The 22544-nt window shown below is 40.3% G+C and overlaps 1 protein-coding gene across 5 annotated transcripts in view; it reads left to right on the top strand.

The window, feature by feature from the left end:
• The window catches only part of SEMA6A (semaphorin 6A), a 223238-nt gene that overhangs the window by 101728 nt on the left and 98966 nt on the right, over positions 1 to 22544 (top strand). For all 5 annotated transcript variants that reach the window (XM_063964176.1, XM_063964175.1, XM_063964174.1 and 2 more), the window contains exons 5-9: positions 1287 to 1349; positions 3432 to 3533; positions 9328 to 9418; positions 16904 to 17023; positions 19069 to 19157. In XM_063964176.1, coding sequence (XP_063820246.1) covers positions 1287 to 1349; positions 3432 to 3533; positions 9328 to 9418; positions 16904 to 17023; positions 19069 to 19157 — 465 coding nt within the window. The remainder of the gene's footprint in view (positions 1 to 1286; positions 1350 to 3431; positions 3534 to 9327; positions 9419 to 16903; positions 17024 to 19068; positions 19158 to 22544) is intronic.

The following is a 22544-nucleotide window of genomic DNA, read 5'->3' as shown; positions in this document are numbered from 1 at the left end:
TAGGCCGCCGCCCACTGGGAGTGTATCTTATTTTAGCAGATTAGCGATTGAAAGATTAACAGAATTGCTACTAAAAATTTTCAAGCAGTTTCTGAGTAGCTCCAGACCTACTCCTAGATTGCGATCAGCTCAGTCCGTTTAGTTCCTGGTTTGATGTCACAAACACGCCCTGCGTTCGGTCAGCCACTCCCCCGTTTCTCCAGACACTCCTGCGTTTTTGCCTGACACGCCTGCGTTTTTTAGCACACTCCTGGAAAACGCTCCGTTACCACCCAGAAACGCCCCTTTCCTGTCAATCACTCACCGATCAGCAGAGTGACTGAAAAGCGCCGCACGAACAACAGCAAAACTGCTAAGTTTTTAGTTAAATAACTAAGCGCATGCGCACTGCGTACCATGCGCATGCGCATTTAGCAACAAATCGCAGCATAGCGAAAATCGGCAACGAGCGAACAACTCGGAATGACCACCGATGTGCACACAAGTATACAAATTTACACTCCCATGTACTGTTCTCAAGTTTTGGAGATACTGTGTGTGCCGTATTCAGCTAAATAGTCTTTATAACCTCCCAAATATGCTTATGTGTCTTACTCTGTGCTAACGACATAGCTTACTTCAAAGAGCCTGGAATCGGCCTTTGGAATGCTGAGTGTCTCCTTCTTCAACTATGTGCTACATTCAATCTTATTATGCAGATGGTGTGAAACTCTACCCAGGGATTTCTATAAGGCCTACAAGAGCTGCATGCTTCATTAGCATATTGTTATGCCTATGGTGAACTGAACAACTAGGGGAACTGTAATAAGCATTTCTCTTGATATAGGAAACAACATTGTATGTCAATCCTGTGCCTTTCTTCATTGTTATTCCACTTTCGGTGCTGTGCGGCTTGACGTTTATAGATCTTGCATCTGCAATAGTCTGTTATAACTGACACACACATCTAGATCAGTAAATATGTCTTATCCTAGTACAGAGTAAAGAGAGAATACAATTAGATTTCTGTTCGTCTGTATGGACAGGGAATCAAGAAGTCACCCATCCTTGCACAGCGGAATTGCCTAAGTGACCGTGCACCTGTCTAAAAGGACACATTGGACGTATTAAGTTAAACATTACATTATATTACGCTTTAAATAAGTGACAATTAATTAAAAGAGGACTGCTGCATAACAAAAACATATATTACATGGCTTGTCTCCTGAATTCAACTCTGACATTAAAAATCCAAACATCATTGCCCTGAGGGCCGTAATTGATTTTTTTCTCTCTGATCTTTGCAGAAACTGACATGGAAATCTAAGCAGCCAGATGTAGACACCTGCAGAATGAAAGGAAAGCATAAGGTAGGCAGTTTCCATTTCTTATGCTGACACCAAGGGTTACCCTTTAGACGGTTATCTGTGGTCACTGGCTGAGATGTGCTATGGATCACGACACACGCTGCTACAGCGGTAATTGCTTTTTCAATTAACTCAGAGGCTTTAAATTGCAGAACAGTTGCTTGTTTACTGTTAAAATGAATTCTTTATAAGAATCTAGGAATGGCATTAGCTCTTGCAAACAGCTGAATGTGATATAATCAAAAATTAAACAACTGACCTTTTTAAAAATGAGAACCCAGATTAATGTGTAGAAACAATATATATAGTCAGTCTTTCTATTAACATCCATAGAAAATGTTTAAGATGAAAGACCATTCTACTGCAGCAAAAACTATCTTTGGAGTGTTTTAAAGATAGATATAGAAGTGTCCTTAATACTATGCGGCTTCAGTCACGCCAAATAGCCCATCTCAGCGTGCGAGGTCCCAGGCGAATCGGCCCGGGCAATTCGGCCAAATAAAATAAAATGTGCATTTGTATGTTTAAAACGAATTTGTGTGTGGTTAAAGTCGCAGCCTGGCATCTGTAGTACACTGAGTGGTGTTTTGCTGCGTCTATGATGCAAATAAGACACAGCGGGGGCATATGTAATAGGGTCCGAGTTTGCGGGGGGCGGGATGCCGGCCGATTGCAGATGTTTTTTTAAAGTGGCAATCTTTTACAAGGCAAAACCATGCCTTGTAATTGATTACCGCTTTAAAAAAATGTCTGAGATCGGCCGTCATTCCGCACCTCCGGCAAACTCAGACCCCATTACATATTCCCCAAAATTGGAAGAAAAAGACAGTACACTACATCTCTCAGAGCGTCTCACTCACGCCGGGTTCTATCGCCATATGGCGTTTACACACTAGATGTATGAGGACACAGCTGAAAGTGGGTAAGGATTTTTACAATAATCAAAAAGTGTGAAGCTAGAAGAAGAAAATGGTAAAAAAGGTGAAAATCAGGATTACTTGCTCCAAAATATTAACTATAGTGCAGTTGTTCCGTTAATTTATAATGTTACTGGCAAAAAAGGCACATTTTATGTTTTGGGTGGCAGATTCATTTTTAAGATAAAAGTTCATTTTCATGTAAATGTACAGTAAATTAAACTAAGCATTCTATATTTCATGAAAAAAGCCATGGTAGTATAATTTATGAAGGACATATCATATTAGTGTAGATAAGACAGGATCAAATGAGTACTGTGCAGAATAGGCAGGATATCAACATTACAGAGTATAGTAAGTTATGGTAGAATAAGCAGGATATAATCAGCAACATAGGGTAGAATGACAAGGTAGACAAATGGCTTATAAATGTAGTGGCATATAATGATTGTGGCTAGAATACAGAAAAAGACTTGGTGAGGTAGACTAAATAGAGTTGGTGGGATGGAATCGTGGTATGTAATCATCATGGGGTAGACTAGATGGGATGGAATCATGGTGATATGGAATCATTGTGGGTAGGATAGGTGAGATGCAAACATGATTGGTAAGACTAAGTAGGATAGATTCATGGTGGCTTAGAGTAAGTGGGATGGAATTATGGTGAGTTAGTCTTGTGGGATGTAATCATGGTGGGTTAGACTAGTTGGAATGTAATCATGGTGGGTTACACTAGTTGGAATGTAATCATGGTTGGTTAAACTAGGTGGGGTGGAACCATGGCGAATAAGTCTTGGGGGATATAATCATGGTGGGTTAGACTAGAGGAATGAAATCATGGTTGGCTAGACTGGGTGGGATGTAGTCAATGTGGGCAGAATAGGTCGGATGGAATTATGGTTGGATAGGCTAGCTGGGATGGAACCATGGTGAGTTAGACTAGGTGGGGTGTTATCAATGTGGGTAGAGTAAGTGGGATATGATAATGGTTGGTTAGACCTGGTGAGATTGAATTACGGTAAATTATACTAGTTTTTATGGAATGAAGTAAGGGTAGTGTAGATTGTTAAGGATAGAAATGATGGTGCAAATAATCTAGTTGTACCTGTAGGGTGTTATATACTACTTTACATTGTCTAAATGATCATTGTACCTATCTCCTCTGCAGGATGAATGTCATAACTTTATTAAAGTTTTACTAAAGAGGGATGAAGAAACATTGTTTGTCTGTGGAACTAATGCTTTCAATCCTTCCTGTAGAAATTATAGGGTGAGTATTATTTTGTTTTCTAAAAAATATACAGTGTGCCTGAGTTATGATGTATCTTCCTTGGTGGCAATGTTCACCTCTGTCTGCATAGTTATCCCTATGTTTTCATAAAGCAAGTGGATTTATGAAGCGTCTCAGTATATACTTTAATTAGGACACATTTATCAGCTTCCTGTGTTACTGACGCAGACCAGCTTTCTTTCTATCTTGCTTATTGTGGAGCAAAAGGATTAATGTCTCCTCACTTGTCATTATTAACTGAAACCAACCACAATTTTAGGATAAAAATGAAAAGGGTTTATTTAATTAAGAGATGGTCCTGTAGTAACAGGAGGTTGGACTATTTACAGCTTTGCCCAGGGTGCTGTTTTATATTTTTCTGACTAATCTCACACATGGGCTCACTAGATTGTCTAGACATCACCTGAGAGCAGAGAATAGATGTGTACATTGAAATGCACTGGGTGGTTCATCAAAGCACACCACATCAATAGGTTTATATACTGAGCAGGCAAAACCCGTTGTGTTGAGTATATTTTCACACCCACACACCTTGTCTTACCTATTTAAATCCCACTGGCAAAATCACAATAAATTGGCAAGTTAAAAAAACGCTGCTCAGTAAATAAATCCCACGGTGGTTTCAGCTGCGCTGCCAATGCTCTTCATAAATCAATACACCAAAATCACAACAAGTTATTAGAATGTTAAAATCTCACAACATGACACACCGTGGATGTGCAGAAAGTGTTGGCCATTGTGCAGCATATTTCTAGAAAAAAAATAAAAAATATAGATTTTATATATTGAAAAGAAAGCAAGTAAATACAGTATGTAAAGCAGACTGCAACTGGTGTTTATTCTTTTCCTGTCTTTTTAGCACATGCTTTACACTGGTTACTACGGGGGGCTGTTCAAGCTGTTCAGTACTAGGGGGGCTGTTCAGAGATGGACGCAGTCTTGAGAAAATTGCAGTTGGCTGCTCCTTGTCTGTCTGCGCACACGCCGTGGCCACATTGCACGTGCTTTCATTATGTGATCGCATAAAGGATGCGATTGCAAAATGGTTGACAGGCAGTGGGTGTTCGGGGACGGCGATGCAACGGTGGGGGGAATGAAACAGGAAATGCAGGAGTATCATGGCTGTAGTTGGGGTTGCCGAAAAGTCGCCTGCGTTTCCTGTGGTTGGAAACATGAATTTTCAGCAGAATTTGCTATCCTTTTGGTCGCAAGCTGGGGGCCGCCCATCACTGGGCAAGGCCAGCCAGCATACTGACCGGTGCCCCCCCCCCCCCCCCCCCCTTCATCAAGCAGAAATTGCGATCGCTTGTCAGCAGAAACTAAAGATGAGTCCCGGCACCATCTTACCTGTCGCGTCCGGTGCATGTGACGTCACACAGCCGCCGCAACCACACCCCGATACGTCCCCGTTTGCACTGCACCGCCCACCGTTTGGGTTGCCCCGCCCCCGCAACGCTCCGTCTCCTCCCTGGAATGGAGCGTCGCCCACCCCGCGACCGCCTCTGCCTGATTGAGGACTCTGAATAACCACCTGGGACTGAATGTAAAGATGAGAAACTCTCTTTTCTTTTTGCTAGATATACTTTAGCATATGTTGTACATTTAGTGCCTATATTATATCAGTGCGTACCGCAGACACATATTTAATATCCCTGCTTACGAACTGATTGCTCCTGGGTAAGCACAAACCATTCCAAGATGCAACAACAAATAAATGTCAGATGTTAAGAACCCATAGCTAGATTAAGGACAATGTTATTGAGCCCGCATTATTACAGTTGTATAGTGTAACATGTCCAATCAACTATTTTGTAGCAAGTACATTCGTTTCATTTTGCTGAAGTTACCAAATGGCTTTATAGAAAGTTGTAACTTGTATTTATTTATTTATTTATTTATTGTACATGCACTTGCAATGACCTGTCGTTCAATATAAAAGCAGCTAAGACAAGTATCTGCTGAGTATGATTCTCCAGCCTTGCAGATAACTGCGAGTGCTGTTGGAGAAGCACACCTGGGTTTGTGTGCTGGAATTTGTTATGACTCCTTCTGTCTTTTTACTACTGCAGGCCTTGGAAAATAAATGGATTCTTGGGCCCTGTCTGTTTCTCTGATAATCAACCATAGCTGTAGGGTCAGCCGCCTATTGTTTACCACAGCATTGCTGATTCTTACAGCTACCACCTCTCTCCCTGAAAACACATTAGAATTTTGATTTGAATTTATTGTTTGTTGTAATTTCTTAATGTGATCAATGTTAGTTGAATTTCTTGCTATATTGAGGGAATTTCTGGGGGATTTCTTTATCATATTGTGAAAAAAATGAAGAAGAAAAAAAGTACAATATAAAAATATCTTATGAACAAAAAAATTGCTATCTCTTTAAAATGTATATTTTCCTGTTATCGGAGAGGTGCAGAGAGTGGGAGTTTGTGCTAAATAATAACATCGGTATGTTTTCTGATATTGGTAATATTTTATTCTACAATAATACCATTTTATTAGTTCTCAAGTACATAAGGACAGTAAGATAACCATGGACACAGTCATTAGTCAAGTCATTTAATAAATAGTTTCAGGCTTTTTTCACCCCTCTGTTACTATGTGTGGGGAAGCAATGGTGATATGTTATCAAATCATATTTTCTTGTCTGCACCATTCTCTGCTTGTAGCGGGAACGGGTTGCAGCTGGCATTCCAATAACTGTGCCAAGCAGTGACTCCCCTCACTCCCCTTGTCACCGCTTCATTCTCCTTCGTTACAATTAATGCTTCTAGCTAATCCCAATAAGTCGTTCCTGCTCTTTTGCTGTACTGTCTTCTTTTTGGAAGATTTTTTTTCTATCTTGGCAGCATAATTTACAGAATACAAATGACCTATCTCATCCTTTCCCACAGCTGTTTCCTTACAATAATCTCTAGCCTCTGCTGATTTCATCACCTGCTGCCCATGTCATCTGAACCACAAGTGGGATATGTAGGGGCAACTCACACACGTTAACAGGGACACCTGTGTTCTTCCTGTCTGTTCTCCTAGCTTTGCAGATGGCACTTCATCAACCTTTGACTCAAGAACAGCCGATAGAGCCTCTACTTGGGCTGCAAAGTGAAAATGCAGATGGCCATCAGACATTGTGGTGCTCCCATCGTAGTATAAACCCTGCTTATATTCTTGTTTCTGACACTTTCAAACCCCAGTCTAATTGTGCTGCCTAGAAAAGTAATTGCTTTCTGAAAGGCCGGACAGTGGAGATTCATGACAGGAAACAAATGATGACAGGTCCTCAGCTGAATGATGAAAGCTTCATAACATATGAGTTAAAAAGTTAATTGCTGCCTGGTATGGCAAGCAAGGTTGTTTCTCACGAACCTTAAGCAGTTTTTGATTTATGTCAGGTTCACCGGTGAATGTTTTTGTGAGATGGATTACATTCAAATTTACAGAATAGTAGAGATGCTATATGTTATCCTAAAGTTTCCAGCATGTGTGTCCTGCAAAATTCCCAGGAGCCTTTGGATTCACTGGAGTGCAAGCGGTCCGCTTGCTGAACTCAAGAACATTTACTGACTAGACGTACATGTAACTCACTTGTGTCCCTATAGTATACCTATCTGTCTGACTTTACTTGCCTCCCCCACCCCCCCCCCACCTGCTTATATGTTACCTACTTGGCCGTTGTATAGCAAACTGAAGACAAATTCCTAGTTTACCTGGCCAGTAAAGCTGATTCTGACTCTGATCATAGAAACATGGAATTTGATGGCAGATAAGAACCACTTGGCCCATCTAGTCTGCCCATATCCGCGCATACACTTTACATACTAGGGTTCATTTTTGTCAGGAGCCAATTAGCCTACCAGTATATTTTTTGAGTGTGGTAGGAAACCGGAGTACCCAAAGAATACCCATGCAAGTACAAGGAGAATATATAAACTCCACATAGTTAGGGCCATGGTGGGAATCAAACCATGACCCAGTTCTGTGAGGCAGTAATGCTAAACATTACACCATCCATAGTAGATTTACTAAAACATCAAAAACAGACAAGTGGAGGTGTTGTCTGTATCGACCAATCAGATTCTGCCTTTCATTTTCTAAAATGCAATAGAGTAATAGCTAAAATCTGATTGGTTGCTAAAGGCTAAACCTCCACTATTCATTTTGAGAACGTTTAGTAACTCTACCCAACTGTCTCACTTTGCTTTTATCTATGAGCTCTTATGTATTGTTAGGATTTCATATACCAAACCTGAGAATAGATTGCAAAATGAAAGACTATTTCAAGTTTCTAGCATTTTTTCAGAATGTCTTACCCAAATGTTTAAAAATAGAAGTGTGTCTGCAAAATTCATAGGACAAAGTATTACATGCTACTAGGCTTATGTAAACCGGACTGACATCACTACTCCAGCTCACTGACCAACCTTACCCCATGCTTAGCCACGTGATACTAGAGCTCCAAGTTTGTTCTTTAGAACAGAAGAGACTTTAATTCCTCTTTGTATGCTGAAAACATGCCAGTCACCACAGACCACATTGACAAACACAGTTCAGGAAAAATCACGTAAAGGGATAAAATATCAGCTGAAAGGCTTGCCATTAACAATAGTAAAAATGTAAGGGTGTAGAACCATTTAATAATAATAATAAGCTATATTGTGGGTCGCTTACTATTTTCTGCACATAGTAGCCAAAACCTCTTAATTACACCATAGCACTTATTCATGCAATACTAGTCATTTTTGAAACACAATGGAAAACAAGAACAATGCCAAAATACATTTTTAATAACACCCTTATTTTATGAGAACACCGCAACACATTATTCACAAACCTTTTTAAGACCATTGCAATTATAGCAAGAGTGGTTCTAAAACTGGGAATGGATAAAGGTATCAAGTAGTTTCCAGAATATAAATGTCGATTTATAATAGCTGAGGGAACTGTTGGTGCAGCTTTTGAAATATGATAGTCATAATAATATATAATGGGATTGTCCAGCTATACTTAAGAGATTTTAGAATAGTACAGCTTTTCATTCCCATTTCCTAGCTGATCTGATGCCATGCCTTGTTGACCCGAGAAAAGCTGTATTCCGCGATTTTATGGTAATAATGTGGAAATTGGATGCTGATAAACTGGTGCTGAATGATAATTTTACCTCTCTCGAATAAACAAACGTGTTTAAAGAATATTATGCTGTAATGTGAATACTACATGTAGTGTTCACTCTAGGATTTGGGCAGGGCAGGGCGCCCGGACTGTGAGGGGCACAAGCATGTGCGCAAAAGGGGCGTGGACACACAACATAGGGGGCGTGGTCATTTCACGTAATAAAAGTGGACGGTTCAGCCCACAGACGATAAAACAGGGGGGTGGGCGGCCGGTGGCGTCACTGTTGGGGACGTGAGGTGCTGGGCTTCCCCCAAACTCTCTCTCACAGCGTGAATGGATGCCGCGCGCATGCACACGGCATCTTTACACGCTGGGAAGACAGGAATCGGGCGGCTGTTCTAGCAGGGCGCAGCAGAAAGGGCAGGGTGGATTTTGCCCTTACAAAATCGGGCAGGGCGCGGCACCCTGCTAAAACACCCTGGCGTGAACACTACTACATGCAATATTGTGCAAGGTTGGGACCAGGGTCCTCTTAAACTCATCAGTCTTGTTTAATTACTCTTTTGTTCCCAATTGTAAGTGCAACGGAATACACTGGCGCTATATAAGTAACTAATGATGATGATAATAATAATAATGTTAACACTGTATTTGCCAGATGGACACCCTTGAGTTCTTGGATGAAGAAATTAGCGGAATGGCAAGGTGTCCATATGATGCCAAGCATGCCAATGTCGCTCTGTTTGCAGGTATGGTTGTCGTTTTTACACTTTAATGTCAAATGTTTCCCCCATGGCAAAATGCATGTTACTGTATCTTTTACTTTTTTTGGTTGGTTAAGTATTATCTTGCATTGTATCAAATGATGGTACTTCATATGGATCCGGAATGATATCCCGGGAGACGGGATGCTAGCTGTCAATATACCGACAGCGGCAGCCCGTAAGCCGGAATCCCGGCTGCGAGGCAGTGAGCCTCCTCACGCTTCGGGCCCGGCGGTGAGCGTCACAGGTTCTATTCCCACTCACGAGAGCCACAGATCCTAATGCTCACTCGGTTGGTGGGTCCACGCCACCATCCGAGTATGAATTAGGGGTGGGTGTCTGTGTGGCAGTCGTCAGTAAAATGCCGGCTGTCGGGATTCCGGCTTCGGTCTCCTGAACACCCCGGATCCTGACCGCCGGCATTTCGACTGCATCCCTTTCATAGACCTCTCATATTAATGAATGCCTGCACATCCTTGTCACTTTGCACCAATAGTTAGAATCCTATACTTGTGAGCGCCACATTTTAGTAGCAATCAGGACAAAACAAATAATAATATTTCCAGTATTAGGGCATTTATACTTGTGTGTCAACTCATTGTATCCATTTTCATATCAGTGAGTTCCATGTCCCCTCACTTATGTATTGTATAAGCACAGTAACATGCATTGATGGGAACCTAGGTAGTGTGTTTTTAGGCATTGTATTAAGTATTCCCAAGACTTGTACTGAAAGCAGTGCTGCCAAATGCATCAAAACCCCATGTCCAATTTTAATTCACTTTTCATGTGGTAAGCCGGACTAGTCCTCCATGTGCCCTCGTCCATACTTTATCTCTTGTTATATGAGCTTTACTGTACAGTGTTTATAAACACACATGATATTCTATATAACTCTGAGTATATACAACAAATTCTTTATGTTCCTGTGAGTAACTCCTCCTCCAGTCTGTAGAATTAGAAATTTGCTAGTATTGCTATAAAAGTGCATGGAAGTTCTTTGTTTTAACATGCAAGAATGCCTCGTAGGCATGTGTCTCATCAGTGTACATCTAGAAAGCACTAACTAGAAAGAGACTGTGTAGTACAATCACCAGCAACTGTTAATGTACATGTTACATATAATTATTGCCTTCTAACATAAGGTGCACCAGCTAAGTAAAGTATTATTTATCATCACTCAAGTCTCTCAATTTTCCAAATTATAATTTCAAATTGTAATATGTAAGGAAATGAAAGAGGTAACATTGGGCCTAATTCAGGGTTTATCGCAAAAGCAAAATCTTTCTCTAATGGGCAAAACCATGTGCACTGCAGGTGGGGCATATGTAACTTGCAGAGCGCATTAGATTTGGGTGGGGTGTGTTCAAACTGAAATCTAAATTGCAGTGTAAAAATAAAGCAGCCAGTATTTACCCTGCACAGAAACAAAATAACCCACCCAAATCTAATTCTCTCTGCACATGTTATATTTGCCCCACCTGCAGTGCACATGGTTTTGTCCTTTAGAGAAATATTTTGCTTTTGCGATCAACTCTGAATTAGGCCCATTATATCTTTCCGTATTTATAAGAAGTGCTAAGCTTCGTTTTGATATGTACTGTAACTTGCTCATTGCGTTTGCTAGTGGGCCATAGTGAATATATGGGGCAGATGTGAAGAAAACTTTGCCAGTTAGGTGAAGTTTCTATTATGCAGTAAAGTGCTCATTTATGAAAGTATAAAACGTTCATTGTTAAAATGAAATGTCAGATTTAATTGAAAATATTACTTTAAAGATCTGAAAGGTCAGTGCATAAATTCTCATTTGCATCTCAAGGTCATTTAATTAATTCCATTTTAGATTAGATCAGATTTAAGGAGATGTTGTTTTAGGTCAATACGGGCTATAGAGAAAAAATTTGCTCTAGACTAAGGCTGGATAAATTGATGAGGTATTGGCTAACATTTTGCTTAACAAAGGTGAAAACTTTTTACTGTCATTCAAATCAAAGATTAGACCACATGCAGTGGATTTGTTTTTTTCCAAAATCATCTTGCCCCTCTTTTGCTGATTTTTACATATTTGGCGGAATTCAATTGTTTTCACCGCCGGCAGCCAGTAGTTGGTGCCCAACAAAGCTATTCAATTGGTTCTCTGTTCATGCACGATCAGCTGCCAGCGCTGGCATTTCAGCTCTCTACCCCTGGAGGTGGGGAGTTGGAATGAGTGAAAAGTGACTTATTTGGTCACCCAAACAGGACTTTTCATGTCGTGCCCAGTAATTTAGTTGGATTTAGCTGCTTTACGCTGCTGAACCCGACAATTATGGGTGCGATACGACAACAATAGAATATTGCCCTTGCGATCTTCCATCACTTTAGATCAGGTGCGATATAACAATAGAATTCCACCCATTGGGCTAAATGTAAAAGCCTGCGCCTTGCAGGCAACGACATGTTGCCCTTGAGTCTGGTTGATGTTTTAAAGTGAAAATTATTTAAAAAGCTTAACCATGTGGGTTTTGCCTTTTTAAATGATTTCCACTTTAAAACATTGTGCAGACTCGTCGGGAACTAACCGATGCCTGTAAGTCGCAGGCTTTTACATTCATACATGGTGTCATTTTGCTCTTGTGTTTCAGCATATGGGCTTCAGACCTGCGCTACTTCTCACTCTAGTACAGTGTTAGAACACACACACTGACTCAAAGCAAATCTGTTTTCTAAAACTATGATGGATGTGTCTGAACAAAATTTTATTGTTGCTGAAATAGAAAGAACTCATCATTGCATAGGACCCCTGGGCGGTCTATCACATTATATATTGTATGCAGTGGATGTATTAGTACAAAACCCAAGTGTCCTTGTAGAAACTTTATATTTTTTTATGGTGATTTAGATGCCATTTTATGGCTTATTCTATTAGCATGTGTATTGTATAATACACGACCACCACTGAAATATGCCTCAAAGGTATCAATCAATTGTAACTTAGACACTTATCCCTGGCTAGTGTGGAAGGTATTTCACTGTTCTGTGGAGCCAAGTCGAGCTGTTTCTCATTACTGTACTCAACTACAACAAAATAAAGCAAAGGGTGGAAAGAAAGTAATTCCAGCGGGGATAATGAGAGTGGAAAGAAAGATAATTTCCCATGACTCGTGCTAGTCATCAGCAATGGCCAAAATGACCATGTAAACACATGTACATAGAAAATAACTGAATGAATGGGAATTATGTAGCTGAATATTGTCATCATTCAACAAAGACTGATGTATAACAGTCCAATTTTTTATGTCAGTGTGCAAGGAAAAATGTGTTGCTTTAATGTTAAAAGCAAGTAAATAAAGTTAATAAAAGCTGTAAATAAAGTACTGCAAGTCCATATGAGATCAGTACAATGCCTGAAGCCTCGTATGGATCAGTACAATACAGTCTATTTGTAGGAAGCAACAAGGAAGTATCATGTATAGGAATGGCCATCAGAGGGTTAACGGTCGATGGTCTCCGCCAACGCTGCCGTCAGTGCTTTGCATCGATGGCATGAAACGATCGATGGGAAAGCATTGATTATTTCACCTATTGATTGACATATCTGCTTGTGCTACACAGTGGACCAATCAGGGAAGTGGTAGGGCTTAGTGTGACATCAGAGGGCGGGCTAAGCTCTGTGCTTCCTGCACTTGCTAAAAACCACCACTGCACTCTCTGCTAAAATGCCTGAGAACAATCGGATCTTCACCATCTATGGCAAACCATCGACTATTGGTCGATGGCCATCCCTAATGTAAATTCTTCAAAATATTTGAACTGTAAGTCCCATTTAGAGGTTCCTATTCTTAAAGCAAACCCCAAAACATAAAATTCCAATAACACTTAAACAGAACAGAAGAACTGAACCCTGCTTTACTAACACAGAGGTCAACAGGGTCATACGTATATATAGTTACCTATGTACTTTGGCCCTCATTCCGAGTTGATCGCTTGCTGCCGTTTTTTGCAGCGCAGCGATCAGGTTACTACTGCGCATGCATATGCACCGCAATGTGCACGCGCTTCGTACGGGTACAAACAGCATCGTTGCTGTGCAGTGCTTCTAGCGACGAATCCATTCGCACAACCGATCGCAAGGAGATTGACAGGAAGAGGGCGTTTATGGGTGGCAACTGACCTTTTCTGGGAGTGGTAGGGAAAACGCAGGCGTCTCCAGGCGTTTGCAGGGCAGGTGTCTGACGTCAATTCTGGGACCGGCAGGCTAAAGTAAGTCAGTCCAGAGCTACTCAGAAACTGCTAAAAACTTTTTCGTCCAGCTCGGCTGCACAAGCATTTGCACACTTGCAAAGCGAAAATACACTCCCATAGAGGCGGTGACTATCTGATCGCAGTGCTGCAAAAATAGCTAGCGAGCGATCAACTTGGAATGAGGGCCTTTAATCATAAAACCATAGAGTGAAAATATCACAAGAATATTAACAAAGCCAATTTATAGCTCACCAACGGAAACAAATGTACATTACACAGTAGTCAAATGCAGTTCAATCTATCCTGATGATCACCAAGGATAACACAAGATGCTATAGACGGCCTGACAGATGTTTTATATTCCCTTGTAAGAGCATAATATGACAGCTAAACATATATGATGAGTAAGGGAACCTGTATGAGATGCTACCCAATGATGTATTGTAAACCAAAACATAACAATTATCAGTTAACGATAATGATAATGCAATTATTAACGTACCAATTATCACAAAGACGAAATGTTTACTATTACACATATGTGAAACAATCCAAAAGTGAAACAAACAAAAAAAAATTGCAATAAGTCCCACAACATATTACTGCTGTTACTGGTAACAATAATAATAAAATTATTATACAAATAAAAAAAAAAAATGCTTTTATATATCAATTATAAAAACTCAATACATATTTCCCTCTTTCTTTAACATTATTTTTGTTCCCATACAGTATAACAAGATGGTCCTATGAAAGTTCCTTTAGGATTTAGAGTACATTAGAAACAGACTTACAGTAACACTACCACTCAGCAGGACCTTTTGGTAATGCATTATTTCAGCCCTCACGTTGCATGCAGTTAATAAGTAGGTAGAGCGAACGGCTTTTTAGGTGGTAGCACAAACCTTAATATAATAGTTTTAAGTGGATTTGTTCAAAAACTTTATTGTTACATAACAACTGCATTGCGTGATACAATACAATAGCTCAGGCTGATCCTATGCAACCAAAACAATAACTTAGTAAGAAAAAATATTTTATTTATAATTTCGCTTTTGGACTCCACGCACACCATTGCCCGAGGTGCTGTACACTTTTTTTTTTTGTAGAACACAATGAGCTTAAATGAGGCTGAATAAAAGATCTCAATTAGTATTGATTATATCATATGGAAATTGTTTTGTGATCATCGCCAGATTGAGCAGGGGTAGCTTTCATCCTCTGTTGCTCTGGAATAATCAGCTATAAAAACACATATTCATTGGAAGCCTAGGCTCATTAGTTCCTCAGGGAGCTTAACATTTTTCTCAATAACATCAACTTCATAATATTACGTAAGCAAGCAAATGTGTAACTCAAATGGCAGCCTGTCTAGTATGAGGATTTTGCCTATTTGCTTAATATAAGTAACATGAGTATTCACTGTAAGGGCTACAAGCACAGAGAACACACTAACAGTAAGCCTGCACCAATGATCTTTGCTAAAGGAACGTCATGGTAATTTGCATTTGAGTACCCACAATGCCTAGCTGCATTCTGAAGCAGCGACATATCCATTTCCAAGACTGCTTTGTTTATTGTTTCAAAATTCTGCTCTAGTAAATCACCTGCAGATCAAACAATTTGACTTCACTCTATCTACTGTCTGTATTGGCAGCTTAATATGCTTGTGTGTGTTTAGTGGTTTTACAATTACAATTGTTTTCAAATCTTGATGATTTTAGAGGAATGTTTAGTATAGAGAGAGAGAGAGAGAGAGAGAGAGAGAGAGACTCTTATCCATAGTCTTGTGGTGTTATGTTTTGAAAGGAATGGGATTTTATATGTAGCATAGGGCTACTGAAGCATACTTTCATTTGGTGCGGATCATAGGGTCAACCACACTTAGGTCGACAGACATTAGGTCGACCACTATTGGTTTACAGTGACTGGGTCGACACCTGAAATAGGTCGACGTGGGCATTGGGTCGACATGAACAATGTCGAAATAAGGTTTTCTTTCTTTTTTTGTGTTGTTTTCTTCGTAAAGTGACCGGGAACCCCAATTTGTGCACCATGTCCCCTCGCATGGCTCGCTTCGCTCGCCATGCTTTCGGCAAGGTGCCTCGCTCCGCTACCGTTGTGCTCGGCACAAATTACTATTCCCAGTCATAGTCCACTTGGATCATAAAGTATGAAAAAGTTAAAAAAATGAAAACAATTAAAAAAGAAACCTCATGTCGACCTTTTTCCATGTCGACCTAGTGACTATGTCCACCTATAGTCATGTCGACTCAATGCATGTCGACCAATAGTGGTCGACCTAATGACTGTTGACCTAAGTGTGGTCGACCTAGAGACCAGATACCCTTTCATTATAATATAGCTACTTTGGGCTCGCGTAATGTGGTTGCAGTTGGGGATGTCTACAGAGATCTTAAGTCTTATGAGATTATTGTTAGTCGCATGCATCTATGCAGTCACACCATCCCACCAGCCTCAGAAGCAGCCATCATCACTGATGATGGCAGTTACACCCTATGCTCGGTGCAGAAGAAATGGCTGGGAATGGCACACACAGTCTATACACACAGCTCCCGACTCAGGCTACATGGTAACAGAGCACTTCTACATAAGGAGACCCTGCTGTCAGTGAGAAGCGATTGAGATGTGTGAGTCTCAGAATCGCTCTTAGTTGTGTGTGTTGGCTGCGGCACATGCGCCATGTGCTAAAAATCCCAAGATGTGTCCGTATTCGGACTTGTGTGTGAATCAGGTCCTTAGCTCATGAATTCTTACTTAGTACAGTCAAGTACTTCTTATACAATTTCCAATTATGTATTAGTTCCCCTGTGTTTTATTCCAACATCCAGTCAGTTTAGGAGACAATTTTAAAAATCGCACAGCCAGGTGGATGCAATTAGAGTTCTTTGGAAAACACCTTGTTCTAATCATACTGTTTGACTAATGTTTCATTTTATATTGGTCTCACCTGTTTGGGTGCTTCCGATTCATCTAAACACAAATAAGCAGAAAAATTAGGTGGTTATAAGGACTTACATTTGGATTAATACTTCTTTTATATGTTTTTTGTTAAATTCCTTGTTGTCATTAAAGTTATTTTTTCATACTACTACTACTTATTATTATTATTATTATTATTATTATTATTATTCACAAGCTGGAGAAATTGTTTATGTGAAAACTGTTTACATGTTACACATTAGCTGTTTGGTATTCATTTAATCTAATCTTTTCTTCTTCAAGATGGAAAACTTTATTCTGCTACTGTGACTGACTTTCTTGCAATTGATGCTGTGATATACCGAAGTCTAGGAGACAGCCCAACTCTGCGAACGGTCAAATATGATTCCAAATGGTTAAAAGGTAAGCAATATCTTATAGAGTTCATCATGTGATGTTTACTTAGAGCATACTTATCTACCTTTTTATGTTTCCTCTCCGGGAGAAACCCAGAGAGGAAATAACAGGCTTTTTTTATTTTATTTTTTCGATCATTATCGGGCTATCCAATTAAAGGCATTTTTTGTTTTAAATGAGAAAAATTACCAAATTTCCCACAAAAACACATATCATCCACAAAAAGCCGCAGACCTATGTGTTTTTGCGGCCGCAATGCAGTAAAAAAAATGGCCACTTATCGCAGATTTTTCACCTGCAGCGGCAGGATACTTTAGAGGCGGCACCAGACTGTGATGTCATTAGTCCCCACTACCAAGGTTGGGAAATTCCTGTGATTTGCATGTCCCTGGTTAAGGGGCAGAGCTAAACGGCGCGATTCACATCTTTGGCCCCTCCCCCTTCTCCCAGCAGCTGATATTTTAGGGATTTTATCCCCATATTGCCCGCTTTTCCAGGAAACGGGTAGTTTGTGGGAGAGTCACAAGTATGACTTCAAGTTGCATCGTTTTCTCGATCTGTACAAAACTATGGCTATGCTGGCTCTGTAGCACAGGGGGTTGTATTGCTTTGCTATACATCTATTACTATACTACAGTCTTTTCTTACTCAAACAGTTGTGCTGTTTAAGTTGGTACAGATGTGTTCTCATACATATAACCTTAATATGCCATGCATTGCAGGATACCTGGCCCGAGTGAGACACCAGATTCCATGCAACTGTGCTAGCTTTGGGCGTCTTTCTTTTGCAGTAATTTACCACAGCTAATTGGATACCGCCCTCGGTCGCACACAGATATACTAGTGTCACATATTAAATGAACCAGCACAGTCTCTTGGAACCCGGCGCGTCACTAGGGGCTGTTTGGTGCAACTGCAGCATTGATATATGAGGACACATCTGTAAATTCTTCCACATTTTATACTAATTGTTCTTTGTCTAGTTAGCAATTTATCCTGTAATGTGATTTCAACAAAGGTTCTACTACAGTGAAGCACTGTACAGAATGATAGTGAGGGCATACAGTACCAGTAAATATCACCTCACTTTGGAGGAGGTGTAACAAGCATGGGAGAGAGATAAAGTGGAGAAGTTGCACAAAGCTACCAAGTAGCTGCTAAGTGTTATTTATCTGGCACAGTATAGGAAATGACAGTTAGGCGCTGATTGGTTTGTTTGGCCAACTTGTTCACTTTATCTCTCTCCAAGTCTTGATACATCTCAACTTGGATAACAGCTGTATAACAGATGCATGTAGAATTGTCACCTCGTCAGCATGTTACCAATGGTTTTGAAGCCAAAAATCAGTCTAAACAGATGCCAATATGTTTACAGCTACATATGAAAATGTTGGTACTGTGTGATTTTTTCCGCCCCAAATTTTTCCAAATTTTAATAGAAACATAGAATGTGATGGCCTCTAGGTCCATCTAGTCTGCCCTTTTTCATTTATCCTGTTGGCAACGTCAACCCTATTTGTTCCTTAGATCTTTGTAAAGATATTGTTATTCCAATAGTGTTTAAATTGCTCCACTGTCTTAGCCTCTACCACCTCGGATGGGAGGCTATTCCAGTTACCCTTTCTGTGAAATAATTATTCCTCAAATTTCCTCTGAACCTACCTACTGATTATATCACAGATAAGTAAACTAGGTCATGGTATCAAGTCAACTTGCATCATACTAGGGACAAAATGGAGAAAAAAGGGGGGGACGGGCTAAGAAAGACTATAAGAGTCCAAGAATACGCAGGACCATAACATCTAGTGTACTTGGCCACAACTGGGACTCTTGGGGTTATTACTAATATTAATATCACATGCAAAGCGTGGCATTGTTTGCCACTTTAAATTTTCAGGCCAAAGTAGCTGCTTTGTGAATTTGGCACTTGGTCTAACCATCATACATCATGATAAGCACAGCCAACACTCTATATACACATATTTACAGGTTATAGCACTGCACAATATAAAAATGTATAACAATCGTGCTTTCTTCACCTCTGCTTTCAGAGCCGTACTTTGTACATGCCGTGGATTATGGAGACCTTATCTACTTCTTCTATCGTGAAATTGCAGTGGAATACAACAGCATGGGAAAGGTAGGGCAAGACATGGACGTAAATTACCTGTGCCACTGCTCTCAAGTCTTCCCAGCAATAAGAGACCTTGCAATGAGAGCCATTAATCACTATGACAAGGCCACCTTTTGGGAAGATTGCTTTGCAGATCTTGAAACTTTATAATGTCTCTCAAGTGCAATATCCACATGTAGGATATTACTGTTAGAGGAAGTCGCAACAAACTGCATCACTTCAGTGCTGGAAGCCAATGTGTGACTGACAAGTGCTGTGCAAGTTTACAATGTTATAGACTACTGAAGTGAGGATTATCTAATTTAATTAAAAATAATAAGGAATGAAACCTTCTATGATGAAAGGACAACTACTACTCTTCATATTTTATTAGACTTCAACATACATTATTGCATTTCACAGGTTGCACTGATGGCAATGATTAGTTCAATGTGATGTATGCAAAGTGTATCCGAATAGTCAGACATAGGTACTTTGCAGCCCATAATTTCCCTAATTTTCCTTTGCACCCCATAAAAGGTACAAATGAAAATGAGTGAAGTTCCTCTACTGCAGGGCTGGCTCTACCATTAGGCAGCTGCCTAGGGCACCAGGATCTGGTTGGGCAGCCCTGAGTCTCTTACCACAAAATGATGGATAATTCTGAAAGATGCATCCTTGTTAAACTTAATGCAGACAGCGGATGTTGAACCTCTATGAACGTCTAAGATGCTACCTCCACACTGTCACCTGAGGGGCTGTAAAGTGGGTATTGGTGTGTGGTTTGAAGAGGAAGGGGGGGGGGGGGGGGGGGCACAACAGGCTGATGTTTTGTCTAGGGTGTCAAAAAACCTTACAGTGGACCTACTCTACCACCATACACAGCAATTGTAGTGATGTCCGGCAGTATCTTGTGTTGAATAAAAGCACCCACTAAGTGTAAATAAAGTTGTAGGCCGCATGGAGGTTACATAGTCATACCAGGTTAAGGGAACACGCTGATAAATGGTACTCTGGGGCAGATGTATTAAGCCTGGAGAAGTAATAAAGCAGCGATAAAGCAGTGATAAATGGAAGGTGATAACACACCAGCAAATCATTACAGGTTTGAAAAATGACAGTTAGGAGCTGATTGGCTGGTGCATTGTCACCTTTCACTTATCACTTCTTTTTCACTTTTTAAGGCTTAATACATCTGCCCGCTTGTATGTTACAACTACAAATGGAACGTTTTCAGTGCATATATGGTGACATTAGATATTCCATAAAGTGGCTAGCCAGTTCATGAATTGTCTTATTTCAGTATGTCACATTTCATGGAATATGTCATTTCAGCATGAGGCTATGACATATACCTAAAAAACTTTCTATATGTAGTTAGGACTGCTAGAACTGCTGCTGGGGCTGTCTCATTGTGTGATATAATTACCAGTCTGCAGGGTGATATATTTGCACTGGTGGTGGTCGTCATATCTATTTTCTGCTGCCATACATGGAATGCTGCCAGTTGCTGTGCAGCACAGCAACCACAAACAGCCTCTTCCTTATTCAGGGGGAGACATCAGACAGCAATTTCCAAGCATTCCCTATTCTGAATACAGTGAGATACTGTTGCTTCAGACAGCGATACCATTAATTCAACTTTCATGTGGAACTATGTATAATATATATAATATAAGGTAGATGTACACAGGAACCACATACTGTACAAAGGGTGTAGTACGTTATGGCGGCCAGCATACCGGCACCGGAGTCCCGACCGCCGGCATACCAACAGCTGGGCGAGCGCAAATGAGCCCCTTGTGGGCACGGTGGCATGCTACGCGCGCTATCTATTCTCCCTCCAGGGGGTCGTGGACCCCCAAGAGGGAGAAAAGCTGTCGGTATGCCGGCGTCGGTATGCTGGTCTTCGGGAGCCCGGCCACCATCAAACTGAAGACCACCCCTGTACAAAGACCACAGATACATTTCCAGTTATGGAAGATACAAAGCTAATAGCTTCTTACGGCACGGCATGTTTCTGGATTTAATGTAAATTCCCTTACTGTCATACATGCTGCATTTGGTCACTTTTGGATTATTTATTTTCAGAAATTTGTATATTTAAATGATTACTTTGATTTACTATTCTGATGTTAGGACCCCTGTATGTTAGGGTCTTGTTTTCTGACTTGGGGAGTATTCAATTAGTGTCGGATCCTCTCTGACAGTGAGAATCCAACACTTCAGTATTCTATTGCGGGCTGTTTCCGTCCGTTTCCCCTCTCATTCCAACCATTCATTTTCATCCTCTCTCATGGGCGAAAATGAATGGTGGAAAACTGACCCGTTTTTCGACCGCAGCAGGGTTGAAAACACATGGATGAGCAGAGATTCCGCTCATCCATGTGTTTTTCGACATTTCGGAATTTTTGACAGGGTGGAAAAACGGCACTTCAATTTTAATATTGAAGTGTCGAAAAGTGCAGATTATCATCGGAAAGTATAGAAAATTCCAACACTAATTGAATACTTCCCTTGGCCTTATGGTATAACCACAGGAGGAATAATGCTTAGCACTAATTTAGCTAGTAATTCCTTGTCATGCAGGGATCAGTATTATTTACCTACAATCAAAATCCCGACGGTCAAAATACTGACAACAATTGACCGATGGTCAAAATACTGACAAGGTCAAAATACAGACATTTAAAATGTCAACATGGTCAAAATACTGAAATGTAAAATGTTGACAGGTCAAAAAGTTGACACAAGTTTAAAAAAAAAACTGTTGTGTATGTTGTCATAGGACGACATGGACACCATATTAGCGTACTGCATCCCCACGCATGGCTCGCTGCGCTTGGCACACTATTATATTCCCCCTCCATGTCCACTGGATGGTAAAGTATGAACAAGTCAGTTTCAATGAAAAAATCATGAAAAATTCATGTCGATTTTAGGACCTGTTGTAATTTCAAATGTCGGTATTTTGACTGTCGAAATTTTTAATGTCGATATTTTGACCATGTCAGTATTTTGACCTTGTCGATATTCTGACCATTGGTCGATTTTTGGTATTTTGAACGTGGGGTTTTTGATTGTAGGTAAATTGACTGCATCCCGTAGGTTTACATCTTACCTCATGTCCTAACAATATGACAAGCAAATCCATTATGATACCAGCAAAGGATATGCTGCTACCCTTAAACTGGCTGATGTACAGTATGCAGGAGGGCGTAAACTTCCTATTAACAGTAATAATAGACTAATAAAAATACACTAAATAATCACCACACTTTGTATCCAGGGTCTTGTCTTTTAAAAATAATCAAATTGCTGTTACTTGGGAGAAACAAACAAAAAAGAAAGAAAGATCTTAAAAATAACTCTGATGATCACATTATTGCATACCAGACAGTTGTAGAAATTAGT

Source organism: Pseudophryne corroboree, chromosome 1 (genome assembly GCF_028390025.1).
Source record: "Pseudophryne corroboree isolate aPseCor3 chromosome 1, aPseCor3.hap2, whole genome shotgun sequence".
NCBI lineage: Eukaryota > Metazoa > Chordata > Amphibia > Anura > Myobatrachidae > Pseudophryne > Pseudophryne corroboree.
Note: the sequence above shows the minus strand (reverse complement) of the source record. Positions and strands in the feature narration are given on the sequence as shown.